Here is an 18,974-nt window from a genome sequence, read left to right on the forward strand (position 1 = left end):
GGAAGAGTGATTTATTATAGGGATAGTAAGGGGAAGCTGAGGCTGACGCTGGACAGGAGGACTCAGAAGCTGTCACTGTGGTGTGCAATGTGCATTGTTACCCACAGTGACAACAGTCTGACACTGATATTAGTACAATGAACCAAGTGAAGTGATGTGAACCCACCCTTAGCTATATAGCTACTTAACTGAATGAGATGCTTTTAACATATATCTCTCCTGACAAGCCAATTTGATCCTAAAGGGTTAATTTAATTCAACCTGTAATCTAAACTCTTGTGTCATCTGTCACTTCTCCTATCCCTTAATCTTATCACTGCTGCAACAAAAGCAGCCTCAGCCTCAGTGTAAACTGTTCTCCACTCTGACTCACTGCTCTTTTAACTCAATGAATCGAATGAGTCACAAACTAAGTCGGATCTTTAGATTCTTTTAACTTGTGTCTCATTCCATTCATTTCTATTCTTAGACTCCCCTGTGTGACTCAGACGACTCAGAGCTGCTAGTGTGCTTGCCCTGCCCCCTCAGCTCTGGTTGGTGATTGGTTGGTGGGCGGGGAGGGGAGGGGCTGGCAGAAGCCAGCTTCCACTTTAAGCTCATAAATCATTTTATGGACCAGTTCATTATGACAATAAACCAATTATGTATAGTATGTTTATATTCATTATTTTCCAATAGTAAAGGACTGTATAAAGGGTGATTTTTTTATTTACTAGAAAGTTTAATTTTTAGACTCTATGTGGATCCAACACTCCCTGAACTTTATGGCGGCCATTATGGCGCATAACAGGTAATATTTAGTGTTAGGACCCGTCTAACAGAGATCGCCTTGCATTGCATTGGCCAAGCATCTCACTTTATAAATAAGCATAGGATTAGCACTATAATTTTTGGCATCATTGTACTTTATCTGATTTGCAGGGTGCTGCTGCATTGTCTCTTTTTTTCCTTTAACATTTATATGTAGGTACATAATTTTTTGGGAAGCAAAGGAAAACAATCCGGCACTGGATAAATTAGTTGTCGCTGCGGCTTTTTATTTCTCATATTCGCGATACATAGTACATACAGCAGACATCTCCTCCCACCACCACAAGTCAGGTTGACATGTTTCGAACCCTAAGGTTCTTAATCATAGCCTTGCGGTGTGCTCAGATTCAAGGGAATTTATGAGCCTCTGTCTCCAATGGAACAAAACAAAAGGGAAAAAAAAGGGGGGGGGGGGAGAAATGAAAGACAGTTGAGGGAAAAGCAAAGGGAGGGGGTAGAGGGAAAAGTAATCCCCGAGTCTGGCACCTCGCTCTTGAAAACTTGTAATACCACTGTTATATAAAATCAAGACATAGACAGTTGTGTTCAAAATAATAGCAGTGTGTTTAGAAAAAGTTAATAAAGCTCAAAATCCTTCTAACAGCTTTTATTTCCATGCACACAAATGCATTGGGAACACTACACATTCTGTTCCAAATCAAAACACGAAGAAAAATATATCAAATAGCAGTGTTTTTATTCTTCTTTACCAACTCAAACATTCACTATATAAACTGAAAAATGTTTGAAGATTTTGCTTTCCTTTGAATCACTTAACTATTATTTTTTTGTATAACCACTGTTTCTGAGAACTGCTGTACATGTGTGTTGCATGGAGTCAACCAACTTCTGGCACCTGTGAACAGGTATTGCAGCCTAGAATGATTGGACTACATTCCACAGTTCTTCTCTATTTCTTGGTTTTGACTCAGAAACTGCATTTTTGATGTCACCCCACAAGTTTTCTATTGGATCAAGATCCGAGTATTGCGCTGGCCACTCCATAACGTTAATCTTGTTGGTCTGGAACCAAGATGTCGCACGTTTATTGGTGTGTTTGGGGTCGTTATCTTGTTGGAACACCCATTTCAAGGGCATTTCCTTTTCAGCATAAGGCAGCATGACCTCTTCAAGTAGTCTGATGTATTCAAACTGATCCATGATCCCTGGTATGCGATAAATAGGCCCAACAGCTTAGTATCAGAAACATCCCCATATCATGATGCTTGCGCCACCATGCTTCACTGTCTTAACAGTGTACTGTGGCTTAAATTCAGTGTTTGGGGGGTCATCTGACAAACTGTCTCCGGCCACTAGACCCAAAAAGAACAATCTTACTTTCATCAGCCCATAAAATGTCTCTTTAGGCCAGTCAATGTGCTCTTTGGCAAATTGTAACCTCTTCAGCACCTCTTTTTTTCAACAGTGGGACTTCTTGCAGATAGCTTGGCTTCACATAGGCATCTTCTAATTGTAAGGCTGGGTTCAGACCTAAGCGTTTTACAGCGCGTTCCTACGCGCTGTAAAACGCTCAACAGGCAAGAACCAATGATTCAAACGTAAAAACACAAAATGCAATCGCACACTGCAACCAGCACTCTGCCCTGCCTTTATGCTGGATGTTGAATAAGGCATTGGTGTACATTTTGGCCAAAGCGTAATAAGCCACTCACCACGTCAAGGTCGCCTTCATGAGTGGTCCCTAACACTAGTTCCTACCTTTTATGGGCCATGATAGCCACATAAAGTCCAGGGAGCGCAGGTACAGCATGCACGCCAAGCACACTCTGCTTTTAACCCCGTCCGGTGCCATTACAGCTTTCATCGGATCCAGGGATGCAAGTACCAACATGCATGCTGAGCCCACTATATACTTCTCCTGGAGCCTAATGGCTACTAGTAGGTGCTATATAAGCAGACTCAGTTTTATACTGACTTTAAAACCAGCCTCCAGGGGGCAGATTAACTGGACAGGTGTGCTTGACTGCTTGGAGATCGCCACGCCTCCAATAGGTACTACAAAGAAAAAATATGGAAGATTCAGCCCGCACAACCCCTAGCAGGTGCAGATTGCTATGGCGAAATACAGATACAAACGTAAAAACACAAAATGCAATCGCACACTGCAACCAGCACTCTGCCCTGCCTTTATGCTGGATGTTGAATAAGGCATTGGTGTACATTTTGGCCAAAGCGTAATAAGCCACTCACCACGTCAAGGTCGCCTTCATGAGTGGGCTCAGCATGCATGTTGGTACTTGCATCCCTGGATCCGATGAAAGCTGTAATGGCACCGGACGGGGTTAAAAGCAGAGTGTGCTTGGCGTGCATGCTGTACCTGCGCTCCCTGGACTTTATGTGGCTATCATGGCCCATAAAAGGTAGGAACTAGTGTTAGGGACCACTCATGAAGGCGACCTTGACGTGGTGAGTGGCTTATTACGCTTTGGCCAAAATGTACACCAATGCCTTATTCAACATTCAGCAGGGCAGAGCGCTGGTTGCAGTGTGCGATTGCATTTTGAGTTTTTACATTTGTATCTGTATTTCGCCATAGCAATCTGCACCTGCTAGGGGTTGTGCGGGCTGAATCTTCCATATTTTTTCTTTGAAGAACCAATGATTCCCTATGGGAATAGTTCTCACCTGAGCGTTTTACAGCGCGTACGATCGCGCTGTAACACGCCCGATGCCCCAAGAAGTACAGGAGCTTCTTTGGGGCATCTTGTCGCACGTTCCCGTAAATAGACTTCAGCAGGAACGCGCGACAATGGACGTTCGCTTGTTCCGGAGCCGCGATTGTAAACGCGCATACAATCGCGCATAAAGAGCGGTCCATCCCGAACGCTCAGGTCTGAACCCAGCCTAACAGTACTCACAGGTAACTTTAGACCTTCTTTGATCTTCCTGGAGCTGATTGTTGGCTGAGTCCTTGCCTTTTTGGCTATTCTTCTATCCATTCGAATGGTAGTTTTTCGCTTTCTTCCACGTATTTCAGGTTTTGGTTGCCATTTTAAAGCATTTGCGATCATTTTAGCTGAGCAGCCTATCATTTTCTGCACTTCTTTATATGTTATACTCATTGAATTCCACATTGCTATTACTTTGAACATGCCCCTTTCAATAAGTGATTGAATTACAGAGAATCAGCAGCATGCATGTCATGACAGTTGGGTCTGTTGATTTTCTAATACTCTACTGTCACAGGGTCTTGGCTTCACGCTCCTTCCCTTCGGTGCCGCCGACGCCCTGCGATAACTTCGGAGCAGAGACATGCATTACATCCTCGTCTCCAGGTCAACGGGGGGCGGAGAGGACGCGCCGCTCACGCCTCCTTAGCGTGGTTGGTGTCCTCCGCTCCCGCAGTTTCAGCGAAAAGTCGAAGCTCCGAACTGGGTACTCGGCGCTCAGCAGAATGCAGGGGGATAAGTTATGTGACGCTGCCCACGTCACATGACTCTCTCTCTCCCCTATTTAACAGGCAGCATGCTGGCCACAGTTTGCCTGTGATTAAGGTTCTATACCGTGTGTATATTCTGTTGGCATTTTTCTCAGTATTTCTATTTCGGCTAGTTACTTGACTTCGTCTCTTGCTCGCTTCTATTGTACTTTTGCAGTCTCCTGGTATTTGACTTGGACTTGACTTTGATCTGTCCTCGCTTGCTCCCTGTGTTATACTTGCTCCTCATGGTTTTGACCTTGCTAGTTCGACCTCTCTTAGTTGTCTGTTTTGTTTGTCTCTCCTCACTTACGCAGGCTAGGGATCGCCATCCAGTTGCACTCCGTTTCCTAGGATGGATAAGTACAAGTAGGCAGGGACAGAGGAGTGGGGGGAGTCAGTTTGCACCTTCCCTATTCCCCTTCTCGTGACATCTACTACACCTGTTAGTAAATTATTTGCCATGTTGAAATGTAATTTCTACCAAAAACAGTCATTGATCAGGTTAGTTATGTCTGACTGCTATTATTTTAAACACAACTGTAACTCACATACATATAATCTGCAGAAAATATATTGAAAAATACATATATATATATATATATATATATAATGACTGGGATCAAATCAGTCCAAATATTCCCCTATACATCCAAAACAATTAAATCAAATTCCCCAAAATCTCAGTGTGTATATGTTCCAAAAAGAAATTTAACAGTTAAAAACCTTGGAAGCAAGTCCCAGGAGAGGGGAACCTCCCGAATCTCCCATCGGATATCTTGCTTGGAAAAACAAGTAACACTAAAAATGGCCTTTTAGAATAAATAAATGTTATCATTATACATTATGCAGCTTTTAGTAAAAATGCATTAATTCTTGTTTCAGATTCAATCCAGATGGAAACCTGGTATTTAACCTGAAAATCCAATATGCCTCACGTAACAATATTTTTTTCCTGATGTTACCTCCTCTCGATGGGGCTATCACTTTTTCAAAAGCAAAGGTACATAAACTGTTTATACTGCGATTATGTTTTGTTATAAAATGGGTCGCTGCATTAGAAATGCCTGTTGCCTGCGGATTCTCAATATAATTAAGATGTTCCTGTAGTCTTGCTTTAAACTGTCTGCTTGTACTACCAATGTACATCAAATCGCACGCAGTGCATTTTATGGCATAACTCACACCCGACGTGTTACAGTTTTTATCATTTTCAATTTAAAAAGGGTCTGTATGGGTGGAGTTATCAAACTTCGTGGTTTTTACTGCAACTCTACAGGTCTTACACGGATGACCCCCACATTTGAAAAAAAAACTTTATATTTGAGCCATGTATTTTTGGTTCGCTTGGGGTTACTAGTAAACATAGATGTGGACAGAAAATTAGCCAGGGTCTTCGGTCTCCTGGAAACAATGCGGCATTCATTCCTTTAAATGTTATATAGAATTCTATCATCATAGAATATTGTTAAACATTTGTTAATCGCCTGTTGTATTTCAGAAAACTGCTGACTATAGGTAAGTACGAATGTTGGTTTTTGTGTCTCCTTTGTATTTATATTTTTGGAGTTTGAGCTGGGGTTGGTGGCATTAAAAAGCAAATACTTTCTACATTTATTTTTAGTTATCTAGATAGTCTCTATTCTTGAGGCGATTCCAGATGACCCTGCATTCATGTGAGAAAGCAGAGTCAGTGCTGCAATTTCTCTGTGCCCATGTAAACTCCCCCACTGGGATTGCTTTTATAGTGTGTGCAGAATGGTGGCCTTAAAGGGCTTCTGTCACCCCCAAAACTTTATTTTTTTGTAGTTTGGGCTGGGTTTGGTGGCATTAAAAAGCAAATCCTTTCTACATTTATTTTTAGTTATACCCAAAGCTCTATGCAGCATCCAATGTCGATAGCCTCTTTTCTTGAGTCAATTCCAGATGTGAGAAAGCAGAGTCAGTGCATTTTATTTTTATTTTTCCCTTTTGTGTTCCATTGGAGTTGGAGGCTCATAAATTCTCTTGAATCTGAGCACACCGCGAGGCTATGATTAAGAACCTTAGGGTTCGAAACATGTCAAGGGAAGCTCATCAAGAGAATGCCAAGAGTGTGCAAAGCAGTAATCAAAGCAAAAGGTGGCTACTTTGAAGAACCTAGAATATGACATATTTTCAGTTGTTTCACACTTTTTTGTTATGTATATAATTCCACATGTGTTAATTCATAGTTTTGATGCCTTCAGTGTGAATCTACAATTTTCATAGTCATGAAAATAAAGAAAACTCTTTGAATGAGAAGGTGTGTCCAAACTTTTGATCTGTACTGTATGTGGATGCCGATCCGAGCTGGCTCTTACTGGGAGCAGCCAAAGTGCAGGGTGGGTGGCTTCTCCCCACATTCCAGGCCGGGTTTTGGTCTGGGATATAAAAACCCAGCCAGCAGTCTCAGCTGAGTGGATTATCCTCCATTTCACAGTGATGCTGTGGAGACTGTGGTTTTGAGATCTGTATGAGGTGTGCCGTGCTAAAGGGCTGAGAGCCGCATTGCTGGAAAACAGGCTCCCTAAAGCCTGCTGTGGATGGCTGATGAAAAACTGCTAACAAGGTGAACGTTTGTGTTCTGTGGACTTCCATGGTGTGAACAAACACCAACACTGCAAACTATTATTTTGTTTTGCCTTCTGTGTGAATGAACACTAAACTATTTAAGTTAAAGACTTTACGATTGCCTCTATACTGCGTCCGCTAAGCTGCCTACCATAGCGAAACCCTACAACACCTATAAGAGAAAATGAGTTTACTAACCTTTCTTTTCAGGAACACATCTCTTTAGTTTCTCTTATAGATTTACAAATAGACAATGGGAGTCTTGAGGGGACATCAGATAGATATGAATTTAAAACTATGAACACTCAGTATTAGGCCTCATGCACACGACCGTTGTTTCATTCCATGTCCGTTGTTGCGTTTTTCGTGATTTTCTGCGGACCCATTGACTTTCAATGGGTCCGTTGAAAACTCGGCTAATGCACCGTTTGTCATCCGCGTCCATGATCCGTGGTTCCAGTCCGTCAAAAAAATATAACCTGTCCTATTTTTTTCACGGAAAACGGTTCGAGGACCCATTCAAGTCAATGGGTCCGTGAAAAAACGCGGAGGCACACAAGATTGTCATCCACGTCCGTTTTTTTCCTGGCAAACTTTTTTTGCATGGCAAACTTGACTTTACTTTTTTTTACTTTCCTTCATGTCTGGTGATCCTCCAAAAATAAAGGAAGACACACGGAAACAAAAACGGAAACGGATCACAGAACAGCGGATAATCCCTTTGTGGATGCGGTCTGGTATTGCAGATACATCGACGATTTGCTCATTATATGGGGGCTGATGTGTCTGCCATACCGGACTTCGTGGCTTATGTCAATAATAACCCCTCCAACTTCAAATTTACACACCATGTGGGTTCGCGTACAGTTGTTTTTTTTAGATCTCAGACTGACAGGTGTGCAGGACTGAAATATCTGTACCGAAACCTTTCGGAAATAGTTTTTAGGGAATACCATTTTTAAAGGGCTTCTGTCACTCCCCAAAACTCATTTTTCATTTTTGGGCATATTAAAATCCTTATTGGATGACTATTCCCTATATAGGACTCTTACCTTGTTCTGTGGCTTGGTTTTACAAAAAATTTATCTTTTAAAATATGCAAATGACTTTACTACCAGCAAGTAGGGCGTCTACTTGCTGGTAGCCGCCGCATCCTCCTTTCAAAAAAACGCCCCCTCCTCCTGCTGATTGACAGGGCCAGCAAACGCTCTCCTCCTCTGGCTGGCTCTGTCTGCAATTCAAATCCCGCACCTGCACCTCATTCGGCGCAGGCGCTCTGAGAGAAGGACGCTCGCTTCCTCAGCACTTCCTGAGTGCACCTGCGACGATGACGTCACCTCTAAACCCGAAAGAGAAGACCTCATCGGCGCAGGCGCACTGAGGAAGCGAGCGTCCTTCTCTCAGAGTGCCTGCGCCGAATGAGGTGCAGGTGCGGGATTTGAATTGCGGACAGGGCCAGCCAGAGGAGGAGAGTGCTCGCTGGCCCTGTCAATCAGCAGGAGGAGGGGGCATTTTTTTTAACCACTTTAACCCCGCTAGCTAAACCCCCTTAATGACCAGGCCACTTTTTACACTTCTGCACTACACTACTTTCACCGTTTATTGCTCGGTCATGCAACTTACCACCCAAATGAATTTGACCTCCTTTTCTTCTCACTAATAGAGCTTTCATTTGGTGGTATTTCATTGCTGCTGACATTTTTACTTTTTATGTTATTAATCAAAATTTAACGATTTTTTTTGCAAAAAAATGACATTTTTCACTTTTAGCTGTAAAATTTTGCAAAAAAAACGACATCCACATATACATTTTTCGCTAAATTTATTGTTCTACATGTCTTTGATAAAAAAAAAAAATGTTTGGGCAAAAAAAAAAATGGTTTGGGTACAAGTTATAGCGTTTACAAACTATGGTACAAAAATGTGAATTTCCGCTTTTTGAAGCAGCTATGACTTTCTGAGCACCTGTCATGTTTCCTGAGGTTCTACAATGCCCAAACAGTAGAAAAACCCCACAAATGACCCCATTTCGGAAAGTAGACACCCTAAGGTATTCACTGATAGGCAAAGTGAGTTCATAGAACTTTTTATTTTTTGTCACAAGTTAGCGGAAAATGATGAGTTTTTTTTTTTTCTTTCTTTTTTTTTATTACAAAGTCTCATATTCCACTAACTTGTGACAAAAAATAAAAACTTCCATGAACTCACTATGCCCATCACAAAATACCTTGGGGTGTCTTCTTTCCAAAATGGGGTCACTTGTGGGGTAGTTATACTGCCCTGGCATTCTAGGGGCCCAAATGCGTGAGAAGAAGTTTGCAATCAAAATCTATAAAAAATGACCGGTGAAATCCTAAAGGTGCTCTTTGGAATGTGTGCCCCTTTGCCCACGTAGGCGGCAAAAAAGTGTCACACATGTGGTATCGCCGTACTCAGGAGAAGTTGGGGAATGTGTTTTGGGGTGTCATTTTACATATACCCATGCTGGGTGAGAGAAATATCTTGGCAAAAGACAACTTTTCCCATTTTTTTTAAACAAAGTTGGCATTTGACCAATATATTTATCTCACCCAGCATAGGTATATGTAAAATGACACCCCAAAACACATTGCCCTACTTCTCCTGAGTATGGCGATACCACATGTGTGACACTTTTTTGCAGCCTAGATGCGCAAAGGGGCCCAAATTCCTTTTAGGAGGGCATTTTTAGACATTTGGATCCCAGACTTCTTCTCACGCTTTAGGGCCCCTAAAAAGCCAGGGCAGTATAAATACCCCACATGTGACCCCATTTTGGAAAGAAGACACCCCAAGGTATTCAATGAGGGGCATGGCAAATTCATAGAAATTCTTTTTTTGGGCACAAGTTAGTGGAAATTGATTTTTATTTTTTTTTTCTCACAAAGTCTCCCTTTCCGCTAACTTGGGACAAAAATTTAAATCTTTAATGGACTCAATATGCCCCTCACGGAATACCTTGGGGTGTCTTCTTTCCGAAATGGGGTCAGAAGTCTGCGTGAGAAGTCTGGAATATAAATGTCTAAAAAATGTTACGCATTTGGATTCCGTGAGGGGTACGGTGAGTTCATGTGAGATTTTATTTTTTGACACAAGTTAGTGGAATATGAGACTTTGTAAGGAAAAAAAAAAAAAAAACAATATCCGCTAACTTGGGCCCAAAAAATGTCTGAATAGAGCCTTACAGGGGGGGTGATCAATGACAGAGGGGTGATCACCCATATAGACTCCCTGATCACCCCCGTCATTGATCACCCCCTGTAAGGCTCCATTCAGACGTCCGTATGTGTTTTGCGGATCCGATCAATGTATCCGTGGATCCGTAAAAATCATACGGACGTCTGAATGGAGCCTTACAGGGGGGTGATCAGGGTGTCTATATGGGTGATCACCCCCCTGTAAGGCTCCATTCAGACGTCCGTATGCGTTTTGCGGATCCGATCCATGTATCCGTGGATCCGTAAAAATCATACGGACGTCTGAATGGAGCCTTACAGGGGGGTGATCAATGACGGAGGTGAACAGGGAGTCTATATAGGTGATCACCCCTCTGTCATTGATCACCCCCCTGTAAGGCTCCATTCAGACGTAAGTATGCGTTTTGCGGATCCGATCCATGTATCCGTGGATCCGTAAAAAGTCATACGGACCTCTGAATGGAGCCTTACAGGGGGGTGATCAATGACAGGGAAGTGATCAGGAAGTCTATATGCGTGATCACCCCCTTGTCATTGATCACCCCCTTGTAAGGCTCCATTCAGACGTCCGTATGTGTTTTGCGGATCCGATCCATGTATCAGTGGATCCGTAAAAATCATACGGACGTCTGAATGGAGCCTTACAGGGGGGTGATCAATGACAGGGAAGTGATCAGGAAGTCTATATGCGTGATCACCCCCTTGTCATTGATCACCCCCCTGTAAGGCTCCATTCAGACGTCCGTATGTGTTTTGCGGATCCGATCCATGTATCAGTGGATCCGTAAAAATCATACGGACGTCTGAATGGAGCCTTACAGGGGGGTGATCAATGACAGGGGGGTGATCAATGACAGGGAAGTGATCAGGAAGTCTATATGCGTGATCACCCCCTTGTCATTGATCACCCCCCTGTAAGGCTCCATTCAGACGTCCGTATGTGTTTTGCGGATCCGATCCATGTATCAGTGGATCCGTAAAAATCATACGGACCTCTGAATGGAGCCTTACAGGGGAGTGATCAATGACAGGGGGGTGATCAGGGAGTCTATATGGGGTGATCAGGGGTGATCAGTGGTTCATAAAGGGTTAATAAGTGACATGGGGGGGGGTGTAGTGTAGTGTAGTGGTTTTTGGTGCTACTTTACTGAGCTGCCTGTGTCCTCTGGTGGTCGATCCAAACAAAAGGGACCACCAGAGGACCAGGTAGCAGGTATATTAGACGCTGTTATCAAAAAATCACATCTCCAGCCTGCCAGCGAGCGATCGCCGCTGGCAGGCTGGAGATCCACTCGCTTACCTTCCGTTCCTGTGAGCGCGCGCGCCTGTGTGCACGTGTTCACAGGAAATCTCGGCTATCGCGCGATGACACACGGATGCGTCCAGGAGGAATGAATCAACCACCTTCCGGACGCATCCGTGCGTTAGGTGGTCGGGAGGTGGTTAAAGGAGGATGCGGCGGCTACCAGCAAGTAGACGCCCTACTTGCTGGTAGTGAAGTCATTTGCATATTTTAAAAGATCGATTTTTAGTTAAACCAAGCCACAGAACAAGGTAAGAGCCCTATATAGGGAATTGTCGTCCAATAAGGATTTTAATATGCCCAAAAATGAGTTTTGGGGGTGACAGAAGCCATTTAAGGCTAATAGCCACCATCCTGCACACACTATAAAAGCAATCCCAGTGGGGGAGTTTACACGGGCACAGAGAAATTGCAGCACTGACTCTGCTTTCTCACATGAATGCAGGGTCATCTGGAATCGCCTCAAGAATAGAGACTATCCAGATTGGATGCTGCATAGAGATTTGGGTATAACTAAAAATAAATGTAGAAAGTATTTGCTTTTTAATGCCACCAACCCCAGCTCAAACTCCAAAAATATAAATACAAAGGAGACACAAAAACCAACGGTAGTACTTACCTATAGTCGGTAGATTTCTGAAATACAACAGGCGATTAACAAATGTTTAACAATACTCTATGATGATAGAATTCTGTATAACATTTTAAAGAATGGCTGCTGCATTGTTTCCAGGAGACCAAAGACCCTGGCTAATTTTCTGTCCCCATCTATGTTTACTAGTAACTCCAAGCAAACCAAAAATACATGGCTCAAATATAAAAAAAAATTCAAATGTGGGGGTCATCCGTGTAAGACCTGTAGAGTTGCAGTACAAACCACGAAGTTTGATAACTCCACCCTTACAGACACTTTTCAAATTGAAAATTATAAAAACACGTCGGGTGTGATTTATGCCATAAAATGCACTGCATGCGATTTGATGTACATTGGTAGTACAAGCAGACAGTTTAAACCAAGACTACAGGAACATCTTAATTATAATTATATTGAGAATCCGCAGGCAACAGGCATTTCTAATGCAGCGACCCATTTTATAACAAAACATAATCGCAGTATAAACAGTTTATGTACCTTTGCTTTTGAAAAAGTGATAGCCCCATCGAGAGGAGGTAACATCAGGAAAAAAATATTGTTACGTGAGGCATATTGGATTTTGAGGTTGAATACCAGGTTTCCATCTGGATTGAACCTGAAAAAAGAATTAATGCATTTTTACTAAAAGCTGCATAATGTTTTATGATAACATTTATTTATTCTAAAAGGCTATTTTGAGTGTTACTTGTTTTTCCAAGGAAGATATTCCATGGGAGATTCGGGAGGTTCCCCTCTCCTGGGACTTGCTTCGAGGGTTTTTAACTGTTAAATTTCTTTATCTTTGGAACATATACACACTGTGCGATTTTTGGGAATTTGATTTTAATTGTTTTGGATGTACAGGAGAATATTTGGACTGATTTGATCCCTGTGATATATATATATATATATATATACACATTTACAGTGCTGCCCATAATTATTCATACCCCCTGCAAATTTTGACTTTAAGTTACTTTTATTCAACCAGCAAGTCATTTTTTGATGGGAAATGACATAGGTGTCTCCCAAAAGATAATAAGACGATGTACAAGAGGCATTATTGTGGAAAAAAAAACATTTCTCAGCTTTTCTTTACATTTGAGCAAAAGGTGTCCAGTCCAAAATTATTCATACCCTTCTCAATAATCAATAGAAAAGCCTTTATTGGCTATTACAGCAATCAAACGCTTCCTATAATTGCAGACCAGCTTTATGCATGTCTCTACAGGTATTTTTGCCCATTCATCTTTAGCAATGAGCTCCAAATCTTGCCATCACCCTGATCTTTAGCTCCCTCCACAGATTCTCAATTGGATTCAAGTCTGGACTCTGGCTGGGCCACTCTAAAACATTAATGTTGTTGACTGCTAACCATTTCTTCATCACTTTTGCTGTGGGTTTTGGGTCATTGTCATGCTGAAATGTCCACTGGTGCCCAAGGCCAAGTTTCTCTGCAGACTGCCTGATGTTGTCGTGGAGAATCCTCATGTATTGCTCTTTTTTCATGGTGCCGTTTACTGTGATTAAGTTCCCTGGTCCATTGGCTGATAAAACACCCCCAAAGCATTAGGTTCCCACCACCATGTTTGACAGTGGGGATGGTGTTCTTTGGGTTGAAGGCTTCTACTTTTTTACGCCAAATAAAGGAAACATCATTGTGACCAAACAATTACATTTTTGTTTCATCTGACCATAACACAGAAGACCAGGAGTCTTCTTCTTTGTCCAGATGAGCTTTTGCAAAGGCCAAGCTGAAGAAGTGGCATCCTCCTTGGTCTTCAGTGTGCAGCATCCATTGGATTGTCTGCCTTGAGACATTGCCACCAGCAGAGCCCAGATTCACCCGGATGGCCTTGGTGGTGATGCTTGGATTCTTTTTCACAGCGCAGTGCTCACAGCCTGGGAGTTTTTTTTTCTCCCAGGCTGTGAGCTGTGCGCTGCGATTGGCCAGCGCTGCAGCCTAGGAGAAGGAGACGCCCACAGGATAAGGGCAGACACCGCCTACTATAACTTACAGAGCGAAGATACCGGAGGGCATAATGGAAGAACGGAGCGGCGCCCAGGGATAATATTAAGTGTAGTGAGATCCCCGGGCTCTACATGTCAGCATACTTAGTTCACATTGGTTTTCCAGGTGAAAGGTCCTCTTTAAGCAGCAACTTTTCCAATTTTCAATATTTATGTACAGTAATTCTTAAAACTTTTGGCCACGACTGTACTATGTACTAGGACGTTATTTTTTTTTTTGTCAATAAGTGTACATCACAGTACTTCTGTATTGTAATGTATTTATCTGTCAGTATTACACAGTTTGCCTATAAGACCCTACAAACCCAGAGGCCATTGTTATGCCATGTAAAGTCTTCAGTCCCTTGCAGCCTTGAGCTAAAATAAAAAATTCAAGTTTTTCCCCACCATTCTGCACTTAATACTCAGTAATGATAAAATTAAAAGAGAATGTTGAAGCACTTTTGGCATCTCTTACACCTCCCAGTCTTTCAGTCGTCTTGTGTATGATACTTCCAATTATATATATTTCTTTTGCACACTTTGATTTGAGGATTTATTGCCATTCTTCTCTGCAGATCCTCTTAAGCTATGTCAAGTTGGATGGGGGCAGCTATTTTCAGGCCTTTCCAGGGTTTTTCAATTTGGTTTAAGTCAGAGCTTTGGCTGGTTCACTGAAGGACATTCACAGAGTTGCCCCTAAGCCTCTCCTGTGTTGTCTTGGCTGTGTGCTTAGGATGATTGTCTTGTTGAAAGGTAGACCTTCAGACCAGAGTGAGGTCCAGAGCTCTCTGGATCCGGTTTTGATTAAGAATATCCCTTTACTTTGCACCATTTAACTTTCTCTCAACCTTGAACAGTCTCCCTGCTTGTTAATATTACCAATGACCTATATATTCAAGGTTTAGCGTAAATAATATGCTTTATTCTTATGTGATACGCACATATCAAATGAATATACACACTATATATATATTCTAAATTCCTTATATATGATACATGTTTTTGTTAGGCTACTTTCACACCAGCGTTTTTTGCAGGGTCCAGCAAAAACACTTCCGTTAGGCCTCATGCACACGACCGTTGTTTGTCTCCGCGTCCATTCCGCCGATTTTAGCGTTTCAGATGCGGACCCATTCATTTCTATGGAGCCGTTGAAAATGCGGATAGTGCACCGTTTGCCATCCGCGTCCGTGATCCGCGGTTCCAGGCCGTCCCAAAAATATCACCTGTCCTATTCTTGTCCGCGGAAAATGGTTTGCGTACCCATTCAAGTCAATGGGACCGCTAAAAAACACGGAGGCACACAAGACTGTCATCCGCGTCAGTTTTATTCCTATCATTTCCATGGCAAATCTGTCTTAGACTTTTTTTTTACCTTCCTTTATGTCTGGTGGTCCTGCAAAAATAAAGGAAGACACACGGAAACAAAAACGGAAACGGATCATGGAACAACAGAACCCCATTTTGCGTAACGGAACACAACAACGGTCGTGTGCATTAGGCCTTACTGATAATACAGCCATTTGTATCCGTTATGAAAGGATCCGGTTGTATTATCTTTAACATTGCCGAACTCCACTGAAAGTCAATGAAGGACGGATCCGTTTTCTATTGTGGCAGATTGCGTCCCTATTGACTTGCATTGTGGGTCATGATGGATCAGTTTTTCCTAGGACGGAAAGCAAAATACAACATGTTGCAGTTTGCTCTCCAGTCTAGGAACGCAACTAAACAGAACGGAATGCTACAAAATACATTTATGTATTGTTTTTCCGGTATTGAGCCCCTATGACGGAACTCAATACCAGAAAACGTTTAACGCTAGTGTGAAAGTACCCTTAGTTGTGATGGACGAACATCGGCCGGGACGTGCGTTCACGATCAAATGTTTGCGAACCACGAGTTCGCGGCCGGCCCCATTCACTTTAATGGCAGGCGATCCTGAAAAACCTTCAGGTCATATTTGCAGCCAGCAGACACTTTCTAGAAGTACAGAAATAGTCCCACAACATGGACAGTGATATACCAGAGGAGGATCATTGGCAAAAATATATGTATTTTAATCAGGGGCCATTTTTATGCTTCTTGAAGGGAAACTCTAAAAAATGTGCCCTACTGGAGCCTGGAAAATTTTTCTTTCCCATCGGTTTGATGTATACAAATGTGCAGTGCTCCACGTTTTTGTATCCTACAGAGTCCATTGAAAAAATGCATAGGTTAACTTAATTTTTTTTTTCTACCATGGAACTCTATGGTGAATGGACGCCACTGTACAGCATCAGTCTGAGGCATCTGTTAACGCATACATTTTTGGTATTCATTAAATGGATGGCAAAAATAGGATGTGAACCCAGCCCTAGTGTTAGAATAAGCACCAGTACACAGCAGAGCAACGTGGCGGATAGGGGAGGCCGCCATGTACTGACAGAGCGCTACCTGGTCCTGGTGGTCAGGGATGAGGACTGTGTTTCCCAAGGATCATTTTCTACTGGGAAATACAGGGCACAGTATAATACACTAGAATCTATATAATATTAAGATATTTGCCCTACCCCGAATAATAATGCAATTAGGTGGTCATTTATGATCTAGAAAAACGTCTATGTTAGGCGTATTTCTGACACTGATTGTGGCGTAAAGGTTCTTAGCAGCGCAATCTGCAAATTTTTCCCGCTCATGCCAGGTCTAAAAATGGATGGATTGGGCAGGGAAAGGGATACAGTTATGGCCATCCAGTTATTGAATACCACCACCATACATTTGACCGGATAACACCTCTGTACAGTGACCGGATAACACCGCTATACCTTGACCGGATAAAAGGGTATAAGAGGGCACAGTGCAGGGAATAACTAGGGGCACTGCACAGGGTGTGGTAAGAGGGAACAATGCAGGGTATAAGGGGGCACAGTCACATGACCCTGTGACATTAGAAGGTCCTTATGGTGAATACGGTTCATACTCCACCATAATGAGAGGCAGAGGAGTGAGACAGGGGTGTGATTATGTGGCTAGAGATAATAAAATGTAACTGTCGGCCAGTACAGGCCCCAAAAATTAGCCAATAGGCATTCACCTGACAGCAAAGAACTTTGGATTCTGTGGCTGGAGGTACATTAGGCGGTCACAGGATAAAAATGTAACTGTCGGCCAGTACAGGCCCCAAAAATCAGCCAATAGGCATTCACCTGACAGGATACATGACGAAGGGGCAAGCCAAGAGTTCCATGGCAAATTGTGCCAGCTCTGGCCACAGGTCAATCCTGCACACCCAGTAGACAAGGGGTTCCTCTCTTCTAAGAGCATCCTCATCAGCCGTTAACCCGATGTAGTCGGACACCTGACAGTCTAGGTGCTCCCTGAGGTTGGAACTGGAGGGCGGCTGTCGATGGGTTGGCTGCAAGAATGATTTCCGAAGTGACCAACACATCTTCAAACCACCCTCTTTTTGCAGGCGCGGTAGGATTGGTACCCGCGCCTGTTTTGCTGTGGGTGGAAATTTCTCTGCCAGTGCCCGCAACTGCAGAATGCAGCATCCCACGCAGCAAGGCCTGGAAATTCTGCATTCTGACAGCCCTCTGTGATGCTGGTAACATGTCCCCCATTTTGTGTTTGTGTAGGGGGTCTAAATACGTTGCTACCCAGTACAGGTCCTTGACCTTTATGCTTTTTATTCGGGGGGCCCTCTTCAAAAACTGGAGCATGAAGGCCCCCATTTGCTCCTACTCATCGCCCAGGAGAATGTCGTCCTCGGTCTCCTCCCCCCAGCCACGGACAACACCAGGGATCCCTGAAAAAGTTTAAAGCCTGCTCTTCTTGCTCCTCCTCCTCCCCCCAGCCACCATCCTCCTCTGACTCCTCTTCAGACTCCTGCTGACTTGTTTCAGATGGAGAAGCCACCCTTGGGAATTTATTCAGCATTGTGACTTCCTCATCTTCCAGCTCCTCCTCCTCGACGGCTTGATTAATGATACGACACAATGCACCCTCCAGAAAGAAGACGTAAGGTACGATGTCACTGATGGCGCCCTGGCTCCAAATGGCCGCAGAAGTCTGCATGCTTCGCACATGATTAGCCACTGGCGCGGTGAAAAAAAAAAGCTCCCCAGAACCTGTCCCGCCGCAGAGTTCGTACAGGTAGTCGTTATCAGTACGTTTCTGCTAGAGCAGCCTATCAAGCATACAAGGTGGAGTTACAGCGCATTGGGCAGTCACAAATCAGACGTCTGCCGGGCAAGTGGTGTCACTGCTGTACATCAGCAAGGCGAGCCATGGCCGTGTAAGAGCTTCTAAAATGGCCAGAGATTGTCCTGGCCTGCCGCAAGACGTCCTGGACCCCGGAGCATTTGGCAACGAATCACTGCACGAGTAAGTTCAGGACGTTTGCCATGCGCTGTTTCATCGAGCTCAGCAGATTGGCACCGTTGTCGCACTCCACTTTACCAACTGTCAAATTGAGAGGGGTTAGCCACTGATCAGCCTGTGACCGCAGAGCTGAAAGGAGTGCAGGACTGGTGTGGCTCTTGGCTTCCAGGCACAACAGCCGCAGCACAGCATGGCAATGTCTCACCTGGCACGTCGAATAGGTTCTGGGGAGCTTGGGGGGGTGTAGCGGAAGAGGCGGTAGCAGTGGAAAAGGAGGAGTCAGCCGAGAAGGATACAGAGGATGGAGGAGGAGGAGAAGAGGCAGGCCTGCATGCAATTCTTGGCTGTAACACCAAATCCACACGGGTGCCACGCTTAATATGCTTGACGGCCGTCAGAAGGTTTACCCAGTGAGCAGTTAAATTTATGTACCTTCCCTGCCCATGTTTGCTAGACAATGTGTCTGTGGTCAGATGTATCCTGGCACCGACACTGTGTGCCAGAGAAGGTATATCGCAGACCTCAATCAGTATTTGGTGGAAGAAGGTATATAGCAATAGCACCCCTCAATCAGTATTTTGTGGAAGAAGGTATATGGCACTC

At 43.5% G+C, this 18,974-nt stretch overlaps 1 protein-coding gene across 7 annotated transcripts in view; it reads right to left on the bottom strand.

Annotated features, from left to right (window-relative positions):
* Positions 1–18,974, bottom strand: part of LOC122932114 (bile acid receptor-like) — a 158,005-nt gene that overhangs the window by 93,786 nt on the left and 45,245 nt on the right. For 4 of the 7 annotated variants that reach the window (XM_044286351.1, XM_044286348.1, XM_044286347.1 and 1 more), the window contains one exon: positions 12,492–12,609. The exons of 2 other annotated variants lie outside the window; for them this stretch is intronic. In XM_044286351.1, the coding sequence (XP_044142286.1) occupies positions 12,492–12,609 (118 nt within the window). Of the gene's footprint in view, positions 1–4,975; positions 5,079–12,491; positions 12,610–18,974 lie in introns of those variants that run through there. One more of the 7 variants, XM_044286350.1, reaches the window with a different exon arrangement.

Source organism: Bufo gargarizans, chromosome 3, assembly GCF_014858855.1.
Source record: "Bufo gargarizans isolate SCDJY-AF-19 chromosome 3, ASM1485885v1, whole genome shotgun sequence".
NCBI lineage: Eukaryota > Metazoa > Chordata > Amphibia > Anura > Bufonidae > Bufo > Bufo gargarizans.